General features: G+C 52.1%; 5 protein-coding genes across 5 annotated transcripts; 2 read left to right on the forward strand and 3 right to left on the reverse strand.

Moving 5' to 3' along the window:
- Positions 1–2,737: 2,737 nt before the first annotated feature.
- Positions 2,738–3,789, reverse strand: LOC146542562 (feather beta keratin-like). Its single transcript, XM_085210783.1, has 3 exons — positions 3,763–3,789; positions 3,424–3,576; positions 2,738–3,073 (listed from the first exon to the last, which is right to left on the reverse strand). Exons 1-3 carry the CDS (start codon positions 3,787–3,789, stop codon positions 2,738–2,740), a joined length of 516 nt encoding a protein of 171 aa, XP_085066909.1.
- A 1,186-nt stretch (positions 3,790–4,975) lies between these two features.
- LOC146542563 (uncharacterized) lies at positions 4,976–6,622 on the forward strand. Its single transcript, XM_085210784.1, has 3 exons — positions 4,976–5,149; positions 5,785–5,937; positions 6,287–6,622. The coding sequence occupies exons 1-3, from the start codon at positions 4,976–4,978 to the stop codon at positions 6,620–6,622; spliced, it is 663 nt and encodes a 220-aa protein (XP_085066910.1).
- A 4,984-nt stretch (positions 6,623–11,606) lies between these two features.
- Positions 11,607–12,658, reverse strand: LOC146542564 (feather beta keratin-like). The gene is made up of 3 exons (XM_085210785.1): positions 12,632–12,658; positions 12,293–12,445; positions 11,607–11,942 (listed from the first exon to the last, which is right to left on the reverse strand). The coding sequence occupies exons 1-3, from the start codon at positions 12,656–12,658 to the stop codon at positions 11,607–11,609; spliced, it is 516 nt and encodes a 171-aa protein (XP_085066911.1).
- A 1,186-nt stretch (positions 12,659–13,844) lies between these two features.
- Positions 13,845–15,491, forward strand: LOC146542565 (uncharacterized). Its single transcript, XM_085210786.1, has 3 exons — positions 13,845–14,018; positions 14,654–14,806; positions 15,156–15,491. The coding sequence occupies exons 1-3, from the start codon at positions 13,845–13,847 to the stop codon at positions 15,489–15,491; spliced, it is 663 nt and encodes a 220-aa protein (XP_085066912.1).
- A 3,958-nt stretch (positions 15,492–19,449) lies between these two features.
- Positions 19,450–20,954, reverse strand: LOC100548829 (feather beta keratin-like). Its single transcript, XM_085210787.1, has 3 exons — positions 20,904–20,954; positions 20,135–20,287; positions 19,450–19,785 (listed from the first exon to the last, which is right to left on the reverse strand). The coding sequence occupies exons 1-3, from the start codon at positions 20,952–20,954 to the stop codon at positions 19,450–19,452; spliced, it is 540 nt and encodes a 179-aa protein (XP_085066913.1).
- Positions 20,955–23,112: the final 2,158 nt, after the last annotated feature.

The following is a 23,112-nucleotide window of genomic DNA, read 5'->3' on the forward strand; positions in this document are numbered from 1 at the left end:
AGAATGTGGCACAGATCACAGAAAACAGGATGATAGAGAACAATCTCAAGAGCAAGCCGGTCAAGATTGTGATCAGCAACCGTTAAAGAAACATGATATCTGTAATTTCCCCCCCTGGTGTCGTGATCAGATGTGTAGTTATGTGAACCTACAGCACAGCACCAAGTGAGCTGTTGCGGGGTATGTTAACTCCATCGCGGTGAGATCGTAGCCTGCTCGGTGGGGTTGCAGGGTGGGTGGGAAACAGACAAGGAAGTGATGCTGTGCTAAAAGTGTGATGCGTTACTGCGGCTGTTTCAGCCACACCTTTAGAAGGAAGATGGCACCACCTGGCATTGGTCGAGAAAATTATCTCTGACTACAACTGATATGGAGAAGGCTGAGGCAGTGGATGAGGTTTTGCCTCGATCTTCTCTGGCAGGCAGGATTCTTGTATCTGTGGTGTCCCTGAAGCTCGCAACCGTGGGCCTCTAGGTGGGACCTGGAAGAGTAAATCCCCTCTCTCTGTAAGGGCAGAGGGAGACCGAGAACCCTTCATGAGACTGGATGTGTTCGTGTCTGTGGGGCCAAATGGCATACATCGCAGGGCCCTAAAGGAGCTGGCTGATGTGTCTGATGAGCTCTCCGTCATACTTGAAAAGTCATGGCTCTTGGGTGATGTCCCCGGGGAACGGAAAAAAAGGAAGCATCACTCTCACTCACAAGAAAGGGAGGAAGGAGGACCCGGGGAACTAAAGGCCGGTGAGTCTCACCGCTGTGCCTGGGAAGATCATGGGACAGATCCTCCTATAAGACGTGGCTTTGCCAGAAGAAGGTTTTGCCTGACCAGTCTGGTGGCCTTCTGTGGTGGAGTGATGTCATTGGTGGAGGAAGGGGAAGTGGCCAATGCCATCTACCTGGGTTTGTGCAAGGCTTTTGACATGGTCCCCCCCCCCATATCCTTACGTCTCAATTGGAGAGATACAGTCTTGTGGGGTGGACTATTCAGCGGATAAGGAATTGGTTGGAAGGCCGTAGACAGAGGGGTGTGGTGAATGGCACTATATCCAGGGGGAGGCTGATTATGAGCAGTGCTCCCCAGGGGCCGGCGTTGGTTCTGGCGCTCCTCAACATCTTCCTCAATGACACTGACCGTGGGCTTGAGTGTACCCTCAGCAAGTTTGCCGATGACACAAAGCTGAGTGGTGTAGCTGACATGTTAGAAGGAAGGGAAGCCATCCAGAGGGATTTTGACAAACTCAAAAGCTGGGCCTGTGTGAACATAATGAGGTTCAACATGGCAGAGTGCGAGGTTTTGCACTTGGGTCGGAGTAACCCCAAATGCGTATACAGACTGGGAGAGGATCTCCTTGTGGAGAAGGTGGTGGGTGTCCTGGTGGATGGAAATGTAAACATGAACCATCAGTGTGCTCCTGCAGCTTGGAAGGTCAATGGTACCCTAGACTCCATCAGAAGAGAGGTGGCCAGCATGGATGGGGAGGTGGTTGTCCCTCTCTACCCTGCCCTTGTGAGACCCCACCTGGAGACCTGTGTTCAGGGCTGGGGCACCCAATTACGGGAAAGATGTAGAGCTGTTGGAGAGGGTCCAGAAGGTGATTAGAGGACTGGAGCAACTCCACCATGAAGACAGGCTGAGGATGCTGGGCTTGTTCAGCATGAAGACAAAAAGACAGTGAGGAGAGCTCATTGCAGTCTTCCAGTATTTAAAAAGGGGATTATAAACAGGAGGGCAATCAACTTTTTACAAGGGTAGACAGTAATAGGAAAAGGGGGAATAGTTATAAGCTCAAGGAGGGAAGGCTTACGTTGGATGTCAGGGGCAAGTTCTTTACAGAGAGAGTGATGAGGTGCTGGAACGGGTTGCCAGAGAGGCAGTGGATGCTCCATTCCTGGAGGTGTTCAAGACCAGGTTGGATAGGCCCCTGGGCAACCAGTTCTAGTCCCACATCTGGAGGTTGGTGGCCCTGCCTGGTGCAGGGGTGTTGAACCCGATGATCTGTGTGGATCTTTCTGACCCAAATCATTCTGTGATTCTATGATTCTGTGACAGGGAGGCAGCAAAGCTTGACCTGAAGGCCAGCGAAACCGTGGCACTGGTGGACGCTTTTGTCAAGTGGTAGTGGCAGTTCTCTCCCATGGGAGCCAACTGCTCACTGTTCCAGGTGAGTCCTGATGGGGAAAGGGTGATGGTTGCCAAGTGATATCTCACGCTATCGCTGAAGTCTCCAGAGCAGCTGATGATGTCCTGCTGGCAGCTGGAGTGTTTGCGGAGTAGAGTGAGTGATGCAGAGGCACAGACTGAGATGCACCACCATTTTATTGAGTGAAAAGAGGGGAACAAAATTACTCCAAGGGGTGGCCAACATGCAGGAATAACCAGGGACAGAGTCGGCACTGTGCGGCCATGGTGGATGTCTGACCTGCTTTCCATCTGCCTTTTGCGCAGAGGAAGAAGGGCCATCCTGTCCTCCCTAAGCTTGATTCCTGGGGTTGACAGACCAGAGGGGCGTAGGTGACAAACAAGGCATCAGGAGGCAAAGGAGAGAGTGGAAGAGGGGAAAGGCAAACATGGACAGTGCTTCCTGAGAGCCCATGGTGGACCTGTTCATTTGCAAGAACAGGCATTGTGTTGGCATTGCTTGGACCCTACAAAAACAAGATCCCAATGCTCCAGCGCAGCTCTGTTAATAAATTCTGGATCCTGGGAGGTCTTTCTCCAGGGCCGCTGCCAGCAGCTTTAGCAGGGGAAGAACCTCCTGCCACTGAAGCGGCCGCCAAAGCCAGAGAGGCCAAAGCCTCCAGAGGAGATGGGCACACCCTCAGAGCTGAGGATGCTGCCAACGGCAGCGGAGGTGGAGGATCCGACGGCGGTATTCTGCGGGAAGGAGCTGAGGATGGGTCCGGGCAGGGTCACCACCACGGCAGAGGGTTGGATGAAGACGTTGGAGTCCTGGCACTGCCTGACGCAGGGCTCGTTGCAGCTGCTGCCCAGAGGGGTGGGGCCGCAGGGCTGGCAGGGCAGGCGTGGCACGCACTGGTCGTAGCAGGACATGGCTTGAGTGTGGAGGGGCACCTGTTGGGACAGAGGGTCAGGAGGACACCGAAGCGAGAGAGGAGCATCCCGCCATCCCAGCAGGAGAGAGCCAAGGCACTGTGCTGGCCGGGGATATGGAGGCTGTGTAAGGGAGCCCGTGTTCTTGTCTTTCCCAGTGGCCCCACAGGTCCTGCCAGCAGCAGCCAGGCTCAGGCAGGTCCCTGCCTTGCCTGTGGCTCAGGAGACCTCTTAGCCAGATACCCCACTTGCTGCCCCCTTTCCTCTCCCAGTTTGTGCTGCCGTGCCAAGACTCAACAGAGGATGAAGACTCTTGCATGAGCAGAGAAGTTGTGGAGGAAGAGGGGATGGTGAAAGGGCTTCAGACTCACCTCGTTCCCAGGGAGATGGAGGCAAGAGGAGTGGGTGAGAGAGAGAGGAGATGGACCCACTTTTATACGGCTTGTGTGCTGCCTGAGGCCAGCAGTCACTCTAAGCAAGCGGTAATTTTCCCAGAGACTCACCTCAAATGCAAATAATCCTTCCTAATGGCAGAGGTGGTGGTTTTAATTCCCCTGACTCTGCCATTTAATTTCCCCATTCCTGTCATGACTATTTTGCCAAGATAACTTCTTTCAAGTGCTCAGCTGAGAGACCCAAGGAATGGTTGGCAATTGCCTTAGTAGGAAGAGAGCCATCTCCTCACGGCACTACAATCTGCAGCTTAGCACCTTCTCATCCTCGCAGACATGCTCCATGGTTCTCTCAAGTCCCCTCCTCCCACTGAAATCTCACAGTCCAGGCAATAGTGCAGCAAGCTCAGAACCTCCAGCCACCAAGATTTCTGTCAGGTAAATTGTCAAGTGGCCTAACATGGGGGAAAGCAAAGCTGCTGGAAATACCCAAAACCAAAAATATGAAACATCTGGAGGATGGAAGCCAGGATGGGTAACGTGGGCGGAATAACGCCTGAGTGTCCATGCAGCCAGGGATCAGGTGGGGAAAGCCTAAGGCCTGATAGAAAGCAGTCTTGCAAAGGACATCAAGGGCAACAAAAGAGGCTTCAGCTGGGTCTGAGTGGTTAAAGGAAAATAAGAGAACATGTGAGTGTTCTCCTGAAGTAAGTAGGAGACCTGGTTAGTCACTCGGGACAGCAAAAATGCTGAGGTCCTGATTGTCTTCTTTGTTTCTTTCGTGTCCAGCAAGTGAATCGCATGGCTCAGAGGCCAGGCTGAAAACGGGAGCTATCGAGATGTACCTTTGGGTCAAGGAAAACCTGAGCAAACTGGATATTTCTAACACCTTAGGCTCATTTGTCCCATGATGAGATGCACCCATGAGTGCTGAGGGAGCTGTCCACTCTTGATCACCAACGTCGGTTGGTGACTGGGAGAAGTGCCTCAAAGACTGGGGGAAGGTGCATCTCACTCCTGTTTAAGAAGACCAAGAAGCAGATGCGAGGGAGCTACTGGAGTGTACGTTTCAGTCGTATGGAGCTGCTGGAGCAGTGCATCCTGAAAACTGCTTCCTGGCACACAGAGTCTGAAGGTATTGGATGCTGTAATCAGCATGGATTCACCATGGTCTGATCAAGCTGATAAGTGTCTACAATGAAATAGAAAGCCTGGTGGACAGGGAAGAGAACAGGATATATTCTTGCTGGAGTTCAGTAAGGCTTTTGGCACTGTCCTCAATAAGATGGCCATAGTGAAGCTGCTGAAGAATAGTGAACAAGGTTCTGAATGAGCTGTCCTCAGCCTCGTGAAAAAAACAGCTCTTTTGGAGAGGCATGTGTCCTCTCCTCAAGCAAGTGAAACCTGGTGGCTCCCAGAACTGTCAGATGGCTGGGGATGTTTGAGGAATGGATGTGATCAAAAGGGCCATAGTTGCAGGAGATCTCCCATACAAAGTACTCCCTGCCCTGCAGGCACGGAGGGAGCTGGGATGCGTTCTGAGAGTACGAAGAGAATATCTTTAGAAGCCAAGCTTCCTGAAGAGACTTTCCTGACACACGGCAATTCTGAATCTGATTTTGGATTGGCTATGAGCCACCCGTTTGGCACCCTGTGTGTGCTGTCTGCTGACCTGAGCACCATGGAGGGATCCTCCGCGCACAGAGTAACTCCATTCCTGAGAGGAGATGGAGCAAGGCGCCGACGAGAAAACCAGCACAGTCATCTACTCTAGAGGATGGCCAGATTCCGCGGGACTTTTGGCGAAAGGAAGGAAATGTTGTTCCACCAAAAAGCTGATGGCATGGGTAGACTGATGACCAAGAAACTGCCACGAGAGTGGATGATGGCCGGTGAACATTCGATCGTGTTCGTAGAACAGTAAGCTGTATGCTTACTGCATTTGCAAGCAGCAGCACTGCCCACCTGCCGTTCCAGGGAATGAGCAGCCTGAGGCACAGGCAGGGAGGGAGAAGGACCAAATGGGAATGCAGGCAACAAAGGCTCTGGGTGTCTTGAAAGGGACTGCATTGGTAGGAGAACATGCCTTCGTTGCTGATAAGGTGGTTACAAATAAGTCATGACATTTCCCCTGAGACACGTGCAGTGCCTGTAGCACAGAATCCCTCGGGCACTTGGGATGCATCTTACACCCATGGTGACGTGTTTCTGCAAGGAAATTCCTTGTGCCTGTCATCCTGGAACTTGAAAGGTGTCCGCACAGCCAATTTGTGAAGGTCGGGAAGAAGGAAATGAAATGTCAGGGTTGACAGAAACCAAAAAGCCAACCTGTGCCACTAGAAGAGAGAATTTACATTTGAGGTGAGTCTCGTGGAAAATTACAGTCTGCGTAGAGTGACTGTGGGCCTGGGGCAGTGCTGGAGTGGTATAAAAGCAGGCCCAACTCCTCACTCAATCATTCACTCCTCTTGCCTCCGTCTCCCTGGGAACGAGGTGAGTGCAAAGCCCTTTCACAAGCTCTTCTTCTTTTGGGATTTCTCTGCACATACAAGTGCCTCCACATTATGTTGTGTTTTGGGAAAGCAGCCTACTGTGTTATGGGGAATGGGGCGGCACGTGCGAGAGGGAGAGATGCTGGGTCTTGCATGAGCTGTGCTACGGGCTAGTCATTAACCTGGTAGCGATTGGCTGTAGCATGGGAGCTTTAGGGAAGAACTGGAAAACAGATTTCCTTACACAGCCTCCATATCCCCGGCCAGCACAGTGCCTTGGCTCTCTCCTGCTGGGATGGCGGGATGCTCCTCTCTCGCTTCGGTGTCCTCCTGACCCTCTGTCCCAACAGGTGCCCCTCCACACTCAAGCCATGTCCTGCTACGACCAGTGCGTGCCACGCCTGCCCTGCCAGCCCTGCGGCCCCACCCCTCTGGGCAGCAGCTGCAACGAGCCCTGCGTCAGGCAGTGCCAGGACTCCAACGTCTTCATCCAGCCCTCTCCCGTGGTGGTGACCCTGCCCGGACCCATCCTCAGCTCCTTCCCGCAGAACACCGCCGTCGGATCCTCCACCTCCGCTGCCGTTGGCAGCATCCTCAGCTCTGAGGGTGTGCCCATCTCCTCTGGAGGCTTTGGCCTCTCTGGCTTTGGCAGCCGCTTCAGTGGCAGGAGGTGCTTCCCCTGCTAAAGCTGCTGGCAGCGGCCCTGGAGAAAGATCCCCAGGGTGCACAAAATCTTTGTGGGACTTGAGTCAAAGCAATGGAGCCAGTCCGATCACACTGAAAATGTGATCCGTGTCTTCCTTCCCCCATTTCTATCTTTCGTCTCCTTCCGGTGCCATTGCTCATCACCATCTGCTCCTCTGGACAATCAGTCCCACAAAACCAGCCGAGGGAGGACCTGATGGCCCTTCTCCCTCTGTGGAAAGGGCAGATGGATAGATGGCAGTTCACCCATTAGATTCATGCACTGCGGGCTGTCATCTGTTCATGGTGCTTCCTGGGTGTGTGACATCGTTTCTCTCTTTTGCCTCAATAAATTTGACTGCATCCTAATCATTGCCTGTGTGTTCTCCGTTCTCCTACGAAGCCTGTGCCCTAATGTGTTTGGGGAGAGATGTTTCTCTGTATTCGTTCTGGGAAGTGGTTCTGACTGCTGTTCTGAACAATTGGTAAGATATCTCAGGAATGTTCACTTGAACCCAGGGGCCGAGAGGCCTACTGCCCCCCCGTCACGGGCATAGATTGATCTAGTTAACTCCGTGACGGCTCTGAGAGTACGGAAGTTGTACGTGAAGTGAAGTCTGGATGGCCTCAAGCCAGCTGCCTATCAGGGCTTTGGCAGAACCTGTGTGATGGTGGCCAGCTGTGTCCTGTGGCTATTCCGCAGGTCCCTTTCCTTGGCTGCCAGTCTCTCTGCAGCCTTTGCTGCTGGACACTGCACTTCCTTGGAGAGCTCCCAAACGGCCCTATAAGCCAGTGCAATGTCCCAGGTATGCAAAAAAGATCCCGCCAGAGTCTCGGTTGCTCCGCACTCTCTTTGATATAGAGATCACAATAGGACTAGGAGGAATGAGAAGAACTCACGTGTCAAATTAAATACAGTGTAAGAAGGGAAGGAAAAACTAAAGGGGGAAAGGAAGGGATGCAAAGACAGTCACTTGTCAGATCCTAACAGTACACCCAACCTCTGAGGAGTGGCTCCTTTGGGAATTACTCTCCGTGGTTTAATTGCTGCACACAATTTGATGTGTCATGCAATATGCCAAGGGTCAATTTGGGCCTTCCTCTAATGCGTCGTCCCATCATAGTCTTCTGCCCATTGTGGTGGTTTCTGAATGAAAGCCAAGAGAGGTTGATTAGACCACTCTCTCAGTCGCCCTCCTGAAAGAAATAGGGGACTGAGAAGCTTGAATGGAAAGAGAAGGCTCAGGGCTTGAGATAAGACGAAGATAATTAAAGGCAAGTGAAATGGGGAAGCAAGCAGAGGCTGCATGGAAGCAAAGAGAGAGAAAACAGGTATGTTCTTCTTCCCTTCAGGAAGTGATATTCAGCCATGTCTAGAGATGCACGGCGTCCAATTGCTTAGAAGCGGTAGGAGAGGACAGATGTTTTCGCAAGGTGACTCTCCTGTCCTCCTTCTCTTTCCTCAGCTTTTCTTGCTGAGTGTAATGTCACCTGGAATAGAATATGAGTGATGAAGCTCTGGAACAGGCAGTTTGGATAGGTTGTGGAGTCTCCTCCTCAGGAGATACTCCAGACCTGTCTGCACGTCTACCTGTACTACCTGCTGTAGGGAACGTGCCCACATGGGACAGTTGGTCCTGATGCTCTCTAGAGGTCCCTTCCACCCTCGACAGTGCTGTGCTTCTCTGCTTCTGTGCTTCTGTGCTGCTGTGATTCTGTGAATATCGTCATGCTGAAGGAGCCCAGCGTCACAGCGTACGTCCTTCAACCATCCTATCTGTGTTTAAGGATTCCACACTAGTTTGGCGTGAAGTTCAGAACCATGGGAGGAGGCAGCAGTGACACACACCTGTCCATATCCTCCCACCCACCCTGCCATCCTCCTCCACACTGCTCTGGGGCTGGTTCTAGGCTGGTGCTCTTAACTAACTGTCTAACCTTAGAAAAATAAAGCAATACCTACCGGAGAGGAATAAATAGGTGAATGTTGGTTTTCCAAGGATGTTCAGAACACTGAAAAGCAGTTGTAATTGGCCCAGAGGAAAAAGAGGGAAAGTTACCACACCTTATATCTTTTATCAATCAACTGCCAGAGGAGAAAAGCAAGACTTTTGTTGTTAATGTACTGCAAGCGACGGTTGTGGAAATGCAAAGATGATAGCCATGTAGGATGCGAGTGCTGGACTAGGCTCAAGACCGGTGCGGAGGAAGACGGACACAAGCTCTCAGATGGGCTGCATGGCAGAGGAGAGAATGTGGCACAGATCACAGAAAACAGGATGATAGAGAACAATCTCAAGAGCAAGCCGGTCAAGATTGTGATCAGCAACCGTTAAAGAAACATGATATCTGTAATTTCCCCCCCTGGTGTCGTGATCAGATGTGTAGTTATGTGAACCTACAGCACAGCACCAAGTGAGCTGTTGCGGGGTATGTTAACTCCATCACGGTGAGATCGTAGCCTGCTCGGTGGGGTTGCAGGGTGGGTGGGAAACAGACAAGGAAGTGATGCTGTGCTAAAAGTGTGATGCGTTACTGCGGCTGTTTCAGCCACACCTTTAGAAGGAAGATGGCACCACCTGGCATTGGTCGAGAAAATTATCTCTGACTACAACTGATATGGAGAAGGCTGAGGCAGTGGATGAGGTTTTGCCTCGATCTTCTCTGGCAGGCAGGATTCTTGTATCTGTGGTGTCCCTGAAGCTCGCAACCGTGGGCCTCTAGGTGGGACCTGGAAGAGTAAATCCCCTCTCTCTGTAAGGGCAGAGGGAGACCGAGAACCCTTCATGAGACTGGATGTGTTCGTGTCTGTGGGGCCAAATGGCATACATCGCAGGGCCCTAAAGGAGCTGGCTGATGTGTCTGATGAGCTCTCCGTCATACTTGAAAAGTCATGGCTCTTGGGTGATGTCCCCGGGGAACGGAAAAAAAGGAAGCATCACTCTCACTCACAAGAAAGGGAGGAAGGAGGACCCGGGGAACTAAAGGCCGGTGAGTCTCACCGCTGTGCCTGGGAAGATCATGGGACAGATCCTCCTATAAGACGTGGCTTTGCCAGAAGAAGGTTTTGCCTGACCAGTCTGGTGGCCTTCTGTGGTGGAGTGATGTCATTGGTGGAGGAAGGGGAAGTGGCCAATGCCATCTACCTGGGTTTGTGCAAGGCTTTTGACATGGTCCCCCCCCCATATCCTTACGTCTCAATTGGAGAGATACAGTCTTGTGGGGTGGACTATTCAGCGGATAAGGAATTGGTTGGAAGGCCGTAGACAGAGGGGTGTGGTGAATGGCACTATATCCAGGGGGAGGCTGATTATGAGCAGTGCTCCCCAGGGGCCGGCGTTGGTTCTGGCGCTCCTCAACATCTTCCTCAATGACACTGACCGTGGGCTTGAGTGTACCCTCAGCAAGTTTGCCGATGACACAAAGCTGAGTGGTGTAGCTGACATGTTAGAAGGAAGGGAAGCCATCCAGAGGGATTTTGACAAACTCAAAAGCTGGGCCTGTGTGAACATAATGAGGTTCAACATGGCAGAGTGCGAGGTTTTGCACTTGGGTCGGAGTAACCCCAAATGCGTATACAGACTGGGAGAGGATCTCCTTGTGGAGAAGGTGGTGGGTGTCCTGGTGGATGGAAATGTAAACATGAACCATCAGTGTGCTCCTGCAGCTTGGAAGGTCAATGGTACCCTAGACTCCATCAGAAGAGAGGTGGCCAGCATGGATGGGGAGGTGGTTGTCCCTCTCTACCCTGCCCTTGTGAGACCCCACCTGGAGACCTGTGTTCAGGGCTGGGGCACCCAATTACGGGAAAGATGTAGAGCTGTTGGAGAGGGTCCAGAAGGTGATTAGAGGACTGGAGCAACTCCACCATGAAGACAGGCTGAGGATGCTGGGCTTGTTCAGCATGAAGACAAAAAGACAGTGAGGAGAGCTCATTGCAGTCTTCCAGTATTTAAAAAGGGGATTATAAACAGGAGGGCAATCAACTTTTTACAAGGGTAGACAGTAATAGGAAAAGGGGGAATAGTTATAAGCTCAAGGAGGGAAGGCTTACGTTGGATGTCAGGGGCAAGTTCTTTACAGAGAGAGTGATGAGGTGCTGGAACGGGTTGCCAGAGAGGCAGTGGATGCTCCATTCCTGGAGGTGTTCAAGACCAGGTTGGATAGGCCCCTGGGCAACCAGTTCTAGTCCCACATCTGGAGGTTGGTGGCCCTGCCTGGTGCAGGGGTGTTGAACCCGATGATCTGTGTGGATCTTTCTGACCCAAATCATTCTGTGATTCTATGATTCTGTGACAGGGAGGCAGCAAAGCTTGACCTGAAGGCCAGCGAAACCGTGGCACTGGTGGACGCTTTTGTCAAGTGGTAGTGGCAGTTCTCTCCCATGGGAGCCAACTGCTCACTGTTCCAGGTGAGTCCTGATGGGGAAAGGGTGATGGTTGCCAAGTGATATCTCACGCTATCGCTGAAGTCTCCAGAGCAGCTGATGATGTCCTGCTGGCAGCTGGAGTGTTTGCGGAGTAGAGTGAGTGATGCAGAGGCACAGACTGAGATGCACCACCATTTTATTGAGTGAAAAGAGGGGAACAAAATTACTCCAAGGGGTGGCCAACATGCAGGAATAACCAGGGACAGAGTCGGCACTGTGCGGCCATGGTGGATGTCTGACCTGCTTTCCATCTGCCTTTTGCGCAGAGGAAGAAGGGCCATCCTGTCCTCCCTAAGCTTGATTCCTGGGGTTGACAGACCAGAGGGGCGTAGGTGACAAACAAGGCATCAGGAGGCAAAGGAGAGAGTGGAAGAGGGGAAAGGCAAACATGGACAGTGCTTCCTGAGAGCCCATGGTGGACCTGTTCATTTGCAAGAACAGGCATTGTGTTGGCATTGCTTGGACCCTACAAAAACAAGATCCCAATGCTCCAGCGCAGCTCTGTTAATAAATTCTGGATCCTGGGAGGTCTTTCTCCAGGGCCGCTGCCAGCAGCTTTAGCAGGGGAAGAACCTCCTGCCACTGAAGCGGCCGCCAAAGCCAGAGAGGCCAAAGCCTCCAGAGGAGATGGGCACACCCTCAGAGCTGAGGATGCTGCCAACGGCAGCGGAGGTGGAGGATCCGACGGCGGTATTCTGCGGGAAGGAGCTGAGGATGGGTCCGGGCAGGGTCACCACCACGGCAGAGGGTTGGATGAAGACGTTGGAGTCCTGGCACTGCCTGACGCAGGGCTCGTTGCAGCTGCTGCCCAGAGGGGTGGGGCCGCAGGGCTGGCAGGGCAGGCGTGGCACGCACTGGTCGTAGCAGGACATGGCTTGAGTGTGGAGGGGCACCTGTTGGGACAGAGGGTCAGGAGGACACCGAAGCGAGAGAGGAGCATCCCGCCATCCCAGCAGGAGAGAGCCAAGGCACTGTGCTGGCCGGGGATATGGAGGCTGTGTAAGGGAGCCCGTGTTCTTGTCTTTCCCAGTGGCCCCACAGGTCCTGCCAGCAGCAGCCAGGCTCAGGCAGGTCCCTGCCTTGCCTGTGGCTCAGGAGACCTCTTAGCCAGATACCCCACTTGCTGCCCCCTTTCCTCTCCCAGTTTGTGCTGCCGTGCCAAGACTCAACAGAGGATGAAGACTCTTGCATGAGCAGAGAAGTTGTGGAGGAAGAGGGGATGGTGAAAGGGCTTCAGACTCACCTCGTTCCCAGGGAGATGGAGGCAAGAGGAGTGGGTGAGAGAGAGAGGAGATGGACCCACTTTTATACGGCTTGTGTGCTGCCTGAGGCCAGCAGTCACACTAAGCAAGCGGTAATTTTCCCAGAGACTCACCTCAAATGCAAATAATCCTTCCTAATGGCAGAGGTGGTGGTTTTAATTCCCCTGACTCTGCCATTTAATTTCCCCATTCCTGTCATGACTATTTTGCCAAGATAACTTCTTTCAAGTGCTCAGCTGAGAGACCCAAGGAATGGTTGGCAATTGCCTTAGTAGGAAGAGAGCCATCTCCTCACGGCACTACAATCTGCAGCTTAGCACCTTCTCATCCTCGCAGACATGCTCCATGGTTCTCTCAAGTCCCCTCCTCCCACTGAAATCTCACAGTCCAGGCAATAGTGCAGCAAGCTCAGAACCTCCAGCCACCAAGATTTCTGTCAGGTAAATTGTCAAGTGGCCTAACATGGGGGAAAGCAAAGCTGCTGGAAATACCCAAAACCAAAAATATGAAACATCTGGAGGATGGAAGCCAGGATGGGTAACGTGGGCGGAATAACGCCTGAGTGTCCATGCAGCCAGGGATCAGGTGGGGAAAGCCTAAGGCCTGATAGAAAGCAGTCTTGCAAAGGACATCAAGGGCAACAAAAGAGGCTTCAGCTGGGTCTGAGTGGTTAAAGGAAAATAAGAGAACATGTGAGTGTTCTCCTGAAGTAAGTAGGAGACCTGGTTAGTCACTCGGGACAGCAAAAATGCTGAGGTCCTGATTGTCTTCTTTGTTTCTTTCGTGTCCAGCAAGTGAATCGCATGGCTCAGAGGCCAGGCTGAAAACGGGAGCTATCGAGATGTACCTTTGGGTCAAGGAAAACCTGAGCAAACTGGATATTTCTAACACCTTAGGCTCATTTGTCCCATGATGAGATGCACCCATGAGTGCTGAGGGAGCTGTCCACTCTTGATCACCAACGTCGGTTGGTGACTGGGAGAAGTGCCTCAAAGACTGGGGGAAGGTGCATCTCACTCCTGTTTAAGAAGACCAAGAAGCAGATGCGAGGGAGCTACTGGAGTGTACGTTTCAGTCGTATGGAGCTGCTGGAGCAGTGCATCCTGAAAACTGCTTCCTGGCACACAGAGTCTGAAGGTATCGGATGCTGTAATCAGCATGGATTCACCATGGTCTGATCAAGCTGATAAGTGTCTACAATGAAATAGAAAGCCTGGTGGACAGGGAAGAGAACAGGATATATTCTTGCTGGAGTTCAGTAAGGCTTTTGGCACTGTCCTCAATAAGATGGCCATAGTGAAGCTGCTGAAGAATAGTGAACAAGGTTCTGAATGAGCTGTCCTCAGCCTCGTGAAAAAAACAGCTCTTTTGGAGAGGCATGTGTCCTCTCCTCAAGCAAGTGAAACCTGGTGGCTCCCAGAACTGTCAGATGGCTGGGGATGTTTGAGGAATGGATGTGATCAAAAGGGCCATAGTTGCAGGAGATCTCCCATACAAAGTACTCCCTGCCCTGCAGGCACGGAGGGAGCTGGGATGCGTTCTGAGAGTACGAAGAGAATATCTTTAGAAGCCAAGCTTCCTGAAGAGACTTTCCTGACACACGGCAATTCTGAATCTGATTTTGGATTGGCTATGAGCCACCCGTTTGGCACCCTGTGTGTGCTGTCTGCTGACCTGAGCACCATGGAGGGATCCTCCGCGCACAGAGTAACTCCATTCCTGAGAGGAGATGGAGCAAGGCGCCGACGAGAAAACCAGCACAGTCATCTACTCTAGAGGATGGCCAGATTCCGCGGGACTTTTGGCGAAAGGAAGGAAATGTTGTTCCACCAAAAAGCTGATGGCATGGGTAGACTGATGACCAAGAAACTGCCACGAGAGTGGATGATGGCCGGTGAACATTCGATCGTGTTCGTAGAACAGTAAGCTGTATGCTTACTGCATTTGCAAGCAGCAGCACTGCCCACCTGCCGTTCCAGGGAATGAGCAGCCTGAGGCACAGGCAGGGAGGGAGAAGGACCAAATGGGAATGCAGGCAACAAAGGCTCTGGGTGTCTTGAAAGGGACTGCATTGGTAGGAGAACATGCCTTCGTTGCTGATAAGGTGGTTACAAATAAGTCATGACATTTCCCCTGAGACACGTGCAGTGCCTGTAGCACAGAATCCCTCGGGCACTTGGGATGCATCTTACACCCATGGTGACGTGTTTCTGCAAGGAAATTCCTTGTGCCTGTCATCCTGGAACTTGAAAGGTGTCCGCACAGCCAATTTGTGAAGGTCGGGAAGAAGGAAATGAAATGTCAGGGTTGACAGAAACCAAAAAGCCAACCTGTGCCACTAGAAGAGAGAATTTACATTTGAGGTGAGTCTCGTGGAAAATTACAGTCTGCGTAGAGTGACTGTGGGCCTGGGGCAGTGCTGGAGTGGTATAAAAGCAGGCCCAACTCCTCACTCAATCATTCACTCCTCTTGCCTCCGTCTCCCTGGGAACGAGGTGAGTGCAAAGCCCTTTCACAAGCTCTTCTTCTTTTGGGATTTCTCTGCACATACAAGTGCCTCCACATTATGTTGTGTTTTGGGAAAGCAGCCTACTGTGTTATGGGGAATGGGGCGGCACGTGCGAGAGGGAGAGATGCTGGGTCTTGCCTGAGCTGTGCTACGGGCTAGTCATTAACCTGGTAGCGATTGGCTGTAGCATGGGAGCTTTAGGGAAGAACTGGAAAACAGATTTCCTTACACAGCCTCCATATCCCCGTCCAGCACAGTGCCTTGGCTCTCTCCTGCTGGGATGGCGGGATGCTCCTCTCTCGCTTCGGTGTCCTCCTGACCCTCTGTCCCAACAGGTGCCCCTCCACACTCAAGCCATGTCCTGCTATGACCAGTGCGTGCCACGCCTGCCCTGCCAGCCCTGCGGCCCCACCCCTCTGGGCAGCAGCTGCAACGAGCCCTGCGTCAGGCAGTGCCAGGACTCCAACGTCTTCATCCAACCCTCTGCCGTGGTGGTGACCCTGCCCGGACCCATCCTCAGCTCCTTCCCGCAGAACACCGCCGTCGGATCCTCCACCTCCGCTGCCGTTGGCAGCATCCTCAGCTCTGAGGGTGTGCCCATCTCCTCTGGAGGCTTTGGCCTCTCTGGCTTTGGCGGCCGCTTCAGTGGCAGGAGGTACTTTCCCTGCTAAAGCTGCTGGCAGCGGCCCTGGAGAAAGATCCCCAGGGTGCACAAAATCTTTGTGGGACTTGAGACAAAGCAATGGAGCCAGTCCGATCACACTGAAAATGTGATCCGTGTCTTCCTTCCCCCTTTTCTATCTCTCGTCTCCTTCCGGTGCCATTGCTCATCACCATCTGCTCCTCTGGACAATCAGTCCCACAAAACCAGCCGAGGGAGGACCTGATGGCCCTTCTCCCTCTGTGGAAAGGGCAGATGGATAGATGGCAGTTCACTCATTAGATTCATGCACTGCGGGCTGTCATCTGTTCATGGTGCTTCCTGGGTGTGTGACATCGTTTCTCTCTTTTGCCTCAATAAATTTGACTGCATCCTAATCATTGCCTGTGTGTTCTCCGTTCTCCTACGAAGCCTGTGCCCTAATGTGTTTGGGGAGAGATGTTTCTCTGTATTCGTTCTGGGAAGTGGTTCTGACTGCTGTTCTGAACAATTGGTAAGATATCTCAGGAATGTTCACTTGAACCCAGGGGCCGAGAGGCCTACTGCCCCCCCGTCACGGGCATAGATTGATCTAGTTAACTCCGTGACGGCTCTGAGAGTACGGAAGTTGTACGTGAAGTGAAGTCTGGATGGCCTCAAGCCAGCTGCCTATCAGGGCTTTGGCAGAACCTGTGTGATGGTGGCCAGCTGTGTCCTGTGGCTATTCCGCAGGTCCCTTTCCTTGGCTGCCAGTCTCTCTGCAGCCTTTGCTGCTGGACACTGCACTTCCTTGGAGAGCTCCCAAACGGCCCTATAAGCCAGTGCAATGTCCCAGGTATGCAAAAAAGATCCCGCCAGAGTCTCGGTTGCTCCGCACTCTCTTTGATATAGAGATCACAATAGGACTAGGAGGAATGAGAAGAACTCACGTGTCAAATTAAATACAGTGTAAGAAGGGAAGGAAAAACTAAAGGGGGAAAGGAAGGGATGCAAAGACAGTCACTTGTCAGATCCTAACAGTACACCCAACCTCTGAGGAGTGGCTCCTTTGGGAATTACTCTCCGTGGTTTAATTGCTGCACACAATTTGATGTGTCATGCAATATGCCAAGGGTCAATTTGGGCCTTCCTCTAATGCGTCGTCCCATCATAGTCTTCTGCCCATTGTGGTGGTTTCTGAATGAAAGCCAAGAGAGGTTGATTAGACCACTCTCTCAGTCGCCCTCCTGAAAGAAATAGGGGACTGAGAAGCTTGAATGGAAAGAGAAGGCTCAGGGCTTGAGATAAGACGAAGATAATTAAAGGCAAGTGAAATGGGGAAGCAAGCAGAGGCTGCATGGAAGCAAAGAGAGAGAAAACAGGTATGTTCTTCTTCCCTTCAGGAAGTGATATTCAGCCATGTCTAGAGATGCACGGCGTCCAATTGCTTAGAAGCGGTAGGAGAGGACAGATGTTTTCGCAAGGTGACTCTCCTGTCCTCCTTCTCTTTCCTCAGCTTTTCTTGCTGAGTGTAATGTCACCTGGAATAGAATATGAGTGATGAAGCTCTGGAACAGGCAGTTTGGATAGGTTGTGGAGTCTCCTCCTCAGGAGATACTCCAGACCTGTCTGCACGTCTACCTGTACTACCTGCTGTAGGGAACGTGCCCACATGGGACAGTTGGTCCTGATGCTCTCTAGAGGTCCCTTCCACCCTCGACAGTGCTGTGCTTCTCTGCTTCTGTGCTTCTGTGCTGCTGTGATTCTGTGAATATCGTCATGCTGAAGGAGCCCAGCGTCACAGCGTACGTCCTTCAACCATCCTATCTGTGTTTAAGGATTCCACACTAGTTTGGCGTGAAGTTCAGAACCATGGGAGGAGGCAGCAGTGACACACACCTGTCCATATCCTCCCACCCACCCTGCCATCCTCCTCCACACTGCTCTGGGGCTGGTTCTAGGCTGGTGCTCTTAACTAACTGTCTAACCTTAGAAAAATAAAGCAATACCTACCGGAGAGGAATAAATAGGTGAATGTTGGTTTTCCAAGGATGTTCAGAACACTGAAAAGCAGTTGTAATTGGCCCAGAGGAAAAAGAGGGAAAGTTACCACACCTTATATCTTTTATCAATCAACTGCCAGAGGAGAAAAGCAAGACTTTTGTTGTTAATGTACTGCAAGCGACGGTTGTGGAAATGCAAAGATGATAGCCATGTAGGATGCGAGTGCTGGACTAGGCTCAAGACCGGTGCGGAGGAAGACGGACACAAGCTCTCAGATGGGCTGCATGGCAGAGGAGAGAATGTGGCACAGATCACAGAAAACAGGATGATAGAGAACAATCTCAAGAGCAAGCCGGTCAAGATTGTGATCAGCAACCGTTAAAGAAACATGATATCTGTAATTTCCCCCCCTGGTGTCGTGATCAGATGTGTAGTTATGTGAACCTACAGCACAGCACCAAGTGAGCTGTTGCGGGGTATGTTAACTCCATCGCGGTGAGATCGTAGCCTGCTCGGTGGGGTTGCAGGGTGGGTGGGAAACAGACAAGGAAGTGATGCTGTGCTAAAAGTGTGATGCGTTACTGCGGCTGTTTCAGCCACACCTTTAGAAGGAAGATGGCACCACCTGGCATTGGTCGAGAAAATTATCTCTGACTACAACTGATATGGAGAAGGCTGAGGCAGTGGATGAGGTTTTGCCTCGATCTTCTCTGGCAGGCAGGATTCTTGTATCTGTGGTGTCCCTGAAGCTCGCAACCGTGGGCCTCTAGGTGGGACCTGGAAGAGTAAATCCCCTCTCTCTGTAAGGGCAGAGGGAGACCGAGAACCCTTCATGAGACTGGATGTGTTCGTGTCTGTGGGGCCAAATGGCATACATCGCAGGGCCCTAAAGGAGCTGGCTGATGTGTCTGATGAGCTCTCCGTCATACTTGAAAAGTCATGGCTCTTGGGTGATGTCCCCGGGGAACGGAAAAAAAGGAAGCATCACTCTCACTCACAAGAAAGGGAGGAAGGAGGACCCGGGGAACTAAAGGCCGGTGAGTCTCACCGCTGTGCCTGGGAAGATCATGGGACAGATCCTCCTATCAGACGTGCCTTTGCCAGAAGAAGGTTTTGCCTGACCAGTCTGGTGGCCTTCTGTGGTGGAGTGATGTCATTGGTGGAGGAAGGGGAAGTGGCCAATGCCATCTACCTGGGTTTGTGCAAGGCCTTTGACATGGTCCCCCCTCCATATCCTTACGTCTCAATTGGAGAGATACAGTCTTGTGGGGTGGACTATTCAGCGGATAAGGAATTGGTTGGAAGGCCGTAGACAGAGGGGTGTGGTGAATGGCACTATATCCAGGGGGAGGCTGATTATGGCTGGTGGACGCTTTTGTCAAGTGGTAGTGGCAGTTCTCTCCCATGGGAGCCAACTGCTCACTGTTCTAGGTGAGTCCTGATGGGGAAAGGGAGATGGTTGCCAAGTGATATCTCACGCTATCACTGAAGTCTCCAGAGCAGCTGATGATGTCCTGCTGGCAGCTGGAGTGTTTGCGGAGTAGAGTGAGTGATGCAGAGGCACAGACTGAGATGCACCACCATTTTATTGAGTGAAAAGAGGGGAACAAAATTACTCCAAGGGGTGGCCAACATGCAGGAATAACTAGGGACAGAGTAGGCACTGTGTGGCCATGGTGGATGTCCGACCTACTTTCCATCTGCCTTTTGCGCAGAGGAAGAAGGGCCATCCTGTCCTCCCTAAGCTTGATTCCTGGGGTTGACAGACCAGAGGGGCGTAGGTGACAAACAAGGCATCAGGAGGCAAAGGAGAGAGTGGAAGAGGGGAAAGGCAAACATGGACAGTGCTTCCTGAGAGCCCATGGTGGACCTGTTCATTTGCAAGAACAGGCATTGTGTTGGCATTGCTTGGACCCTACAAAAACAAGATCCCAATGCTCCAGCGCAGCTCTGTTAATAAATTCTGGATCCTGGGAGGTCTTTCTCCAGGGCCGCTGCCAGCAGCTTTAGCAGGGGAAGTACCTCCTGCCACTGAAGCGGCCGCCAAAGCCAGAGAGGCCAAAGCCTCCAGAGGAGATGGGCACACCCTCAGAGCTGAGGATGCTGCCAACGGCAGCGGAGGTGGAGGATCCGACGGCGGTATTCTGCGGGAAGGAGCTGAGGATGGGTCCGGGCAGGGTCACCACCACGGGAGAGGGCTGGATGAAGACGTTGGAGTCCTGGCACTGCCTGACGCAGGGCTCGTTGCAGCTGCTGCCCAGAGGGGTGGGGCCGCAGGGCTGGCAGGGCAGGCGTGGCACGCACTGGTCGTAGCAGGACATGGCTTGAGTGTGGAGGGGCACCTGTTGGGACAGAGGGTCAGGAGGACACCGAAGCGAGAGAGGAGCATCCCGCCATCCCAGCAGGAGAGAGCCAAGGCACTGTGCTGGCCGGGGATATGGAGGCTGTGTAAGGAAATCTGTTTTCCAGTTCTTCCCTAAAGCTCCCATGCTACAGCCAATCGCTACCAGGTTAATGACTAGCCCGTAGCACAGCTCATGCAAGACCCAGCATCTCTCCCTCTCGCACGTGCCGCCCCATTCCCCATAACACAGTAGGCTGCTTTCCCAAAACACAACATAATGTGGAGGCACTTGTATGTGCAGAGAAATCCCAAAAGAAGAAGAGCTTGTGAAAGGGCTTTGCACTCACCTCGTTCCCAGGGAGACGGAGGCAAGAGGAGTGAATGATTGAGTGAGGAGTTGGGCCTGCTTTTATACCACTCCAGCACTGCCCCAGGCCCACAGTCACTCTACGCAGACTGTAATTTTCCACGAGACTCACCTCAAATGTAAATTCTCTCTTCTAGTGGCACAGGTTGGCTTTTTGGTTTCTGTCAACCCTGACATTTCCTTCTTCCCGACCTTCACAAATTGGCTGTGCGGACACCTTTCAAGTTTCACGATGACAGGCACAAGGAGTTTCCTTGCAGAATCACATCACTATGGGTGTAAGACGCATCCCAAGTGTATCTTTCATGTGCCAGGAAAGGATTCTCTAGATGCACTGCTCTATCAGCTCCATAGGACTGAGGCCTACAGTCTTGCAGCTCCTTCGCTCCTGCTTGTTGGTCTTTTTAAACAGAAATGACATGCACTTTCCCGCAGTCTTTGGGACACTTCTCCCAGTCACCAACCGAGGCTTCATATTTTTGTGTTTGAGTTTGGCCAAGAATTTTTTTGTCTCCCCATGCATGTCTCCTGACACTTACCTTACGTACTCTTTGTTTTGATGCCTCACCCCTGAGTTTCCAGGAGGTTATCCTTGCGTATTAACCAGCTTCCTTGGGCTCCTCTTTCTTCCAGGGTCTTATGATAATCTAGGCACTGGTTTCTTGAAAAGGTCATTGTCAGCTCTCCAGAAGTCCAGAATTGTGAGATTGCTGTGACCACTTTGCTGCCTTTAGGATATTCAGCACTACCATCTCATGGACACTGATGCCAATGCTGCCTTTCACATTCACATTCAACATAACACCATCCTTTCCGTGAGGATGGGGTCCAATACCACACCTCTCCTCAGGGCTTCTCTGTCATTTAGAGAAGGAAGCTCCACAGAGAACAAATCTCCTGGTTTGCTTATACCCTGCTGAGTTGTTCCTCCTGCAGATACCATGATGGCTGGAGGTTTTGATCTTGCTGCACAATGGCTAGTGACTGTCAGATTAGAGGGAGAGGGAGTAGAAAGAACCATGTGGCATGTCTGTAAGGAAGAGAAGCCTTAGGGGTATGGCTGCAGATTGTAGTGCTGTGAGGAATTGATTCTATTCCTACTAAGGGAGTTACCAACCATTCCTCCTCCAGAGGCTCCCAAGCCATGCCCTGTCCACTGACTGAACACAACTGCTCCTCCACTCTCTGCTTCTATTCTGTTGATTGTAATGTTATTGTACTGGTGTAATCCTTAGGTCACTCACACAACACTTGAAGGAAGTTATCTCGGCATAGTAGACATGTCAAAAATGAGGAAATGAAATTGCAGAGTTGAGGGAGACAAAACCACAACCTGCACCATTAGGAAGGATTATTTGCATTTGAGGTGAGTCTCTGGGAAAATTACTGCCTGAGTGGAGCGATTACGGGCCTGAGGCAGTGGTGGAACAGTATAAAAGTATATTCACCTCCTCATTCCCTCATCCACTCCTTGCTTCCATCTCTCTGCGAACGAGGTGAGTCCAAATCCCTTCCACCACCCTCTCATCCTCTGGGATTTCTCCATGCATCCAAGTGCCTTCATCCTAGGCAGGGCATAGGCAGGCAGCTGTTGCACATTGGGCAGAACCGTTGGTATCAAAGGGAAATAAAAAACATGAGGTTCCTTACATGGCATTCGTTTCCCCAGCCAGCACAGTACCTTGGCTCTCTCCTACTGAAATTCTTCCTGCTCCTCTCTCGCTTCTGTGTCCTCCTGACCCTCCGTCCCTACAGGTGCCCCTCCACACTCAAGCCATGTCCTGCTACGACCAGTGCGTGCCACGCCTGCCCTGCCAGCCCTGCGGCCCCACCCCTCTGGGCAGCAGCTGCAACGAGCCCTGCGTCAGGCAGTGCCAGGACTCCAACGTCTTCATCCAACCCTCTGCCGTGGTGGTGACCCTGCCCGGACCCATCCTCAGCTCCTTCCCGCAGAACACCGCCGTCGGATCCTCCACCTCCGCTGCCGTTGGCAGCATCCTCAGCTCTGAGGGTGTGCCCATCTCCTCTGGAGGCTTTGGCCTCTCTGGCTTTGGCAGCCGCTTCAGTGGCAGGAGGTTCTTCCCCTGCTAAAGCTGCTGGCAGCGGCCCTGGAAAAAGACCCCAGGGCCCCAGGAGTTGGAAGCAGAACTGAGACAGAGCATTGGCGTTCAGCCTGCGCTCTCAGAAGCCATTTCTGCCTTTCCCACTCCCTTTTTTCCACCCTGTGCCATTGCTGCTCACCATCTGCTCCCCTCGACAGTCAGTCCCACAAAGCCAGCATAGGGAGGATCTGATGGCCTTCTGTGGAAAGGGCAGATGGACAGCTGGCAATATGTCCACCATGGTCATGCAGTACAGACTATAAACCGTCCCTAAAGCTTTCTGCACCAGAGCCTTCCCTCCCAGTGATCTCATTTCCCTCTTTTGCCTCATTAAATTTTTGCTGCATCCCAGCTTTTGCGTCTGTGTTATCCTTCCTTGGTAGGCAGTCCTGGTTCCAGCTGCCAGGAAGAAAGCAGTTGCTCTGTCAATGTCAGTGGGTATGTAGGTCACACCAGAACCATTCCACTTTTCCAAAGGATGGGCAGAGTGAGACATTGTGCTGTGGGTCCACTTGGAAAAGCACTGCCACTCCCATACGCCGATGTTGTTCAACAGTCCCACAGTGTCTCTGGCTTTCAGACCCGTCTTTGCTGCCTCTCTGTTCTGATGTGTCCTCTCAGACACAATGTACATCTTGCTTGGTCACTGCTGGCCTTCATTAAGCAGTCAGTTCTGCTGGATGCATTAGAGGTTTGCAGACCCACGTTCACTTGGGGAGGGGAGGAAATGGAATTTGTCTTCCTCCAGATGTTGTTCTGCTTTTCAGGTACACATGGTTCGATTTTATTGTCAAAGAACCTGGAAGTGTTCATGAATTCTCTTGAACTACACATAACCCTGATTTGGGGGCTACCT

This window comes from Meleagris gallopavo, chromosome 29, assembly GCF_905368555.1.
Source record: "Meleagris gallopavo chromosome 29, MGAL_WU_HG_1.1, whole genome shotgun sequence".
In the NCBI taxonomy this organism is placed as follows: domain Eukaryota; kingdom Metazoa; phylum Chordata; class Aves; order Galliformes; family Phasianidae; genus Meleagris; species Meleagris gallopavo.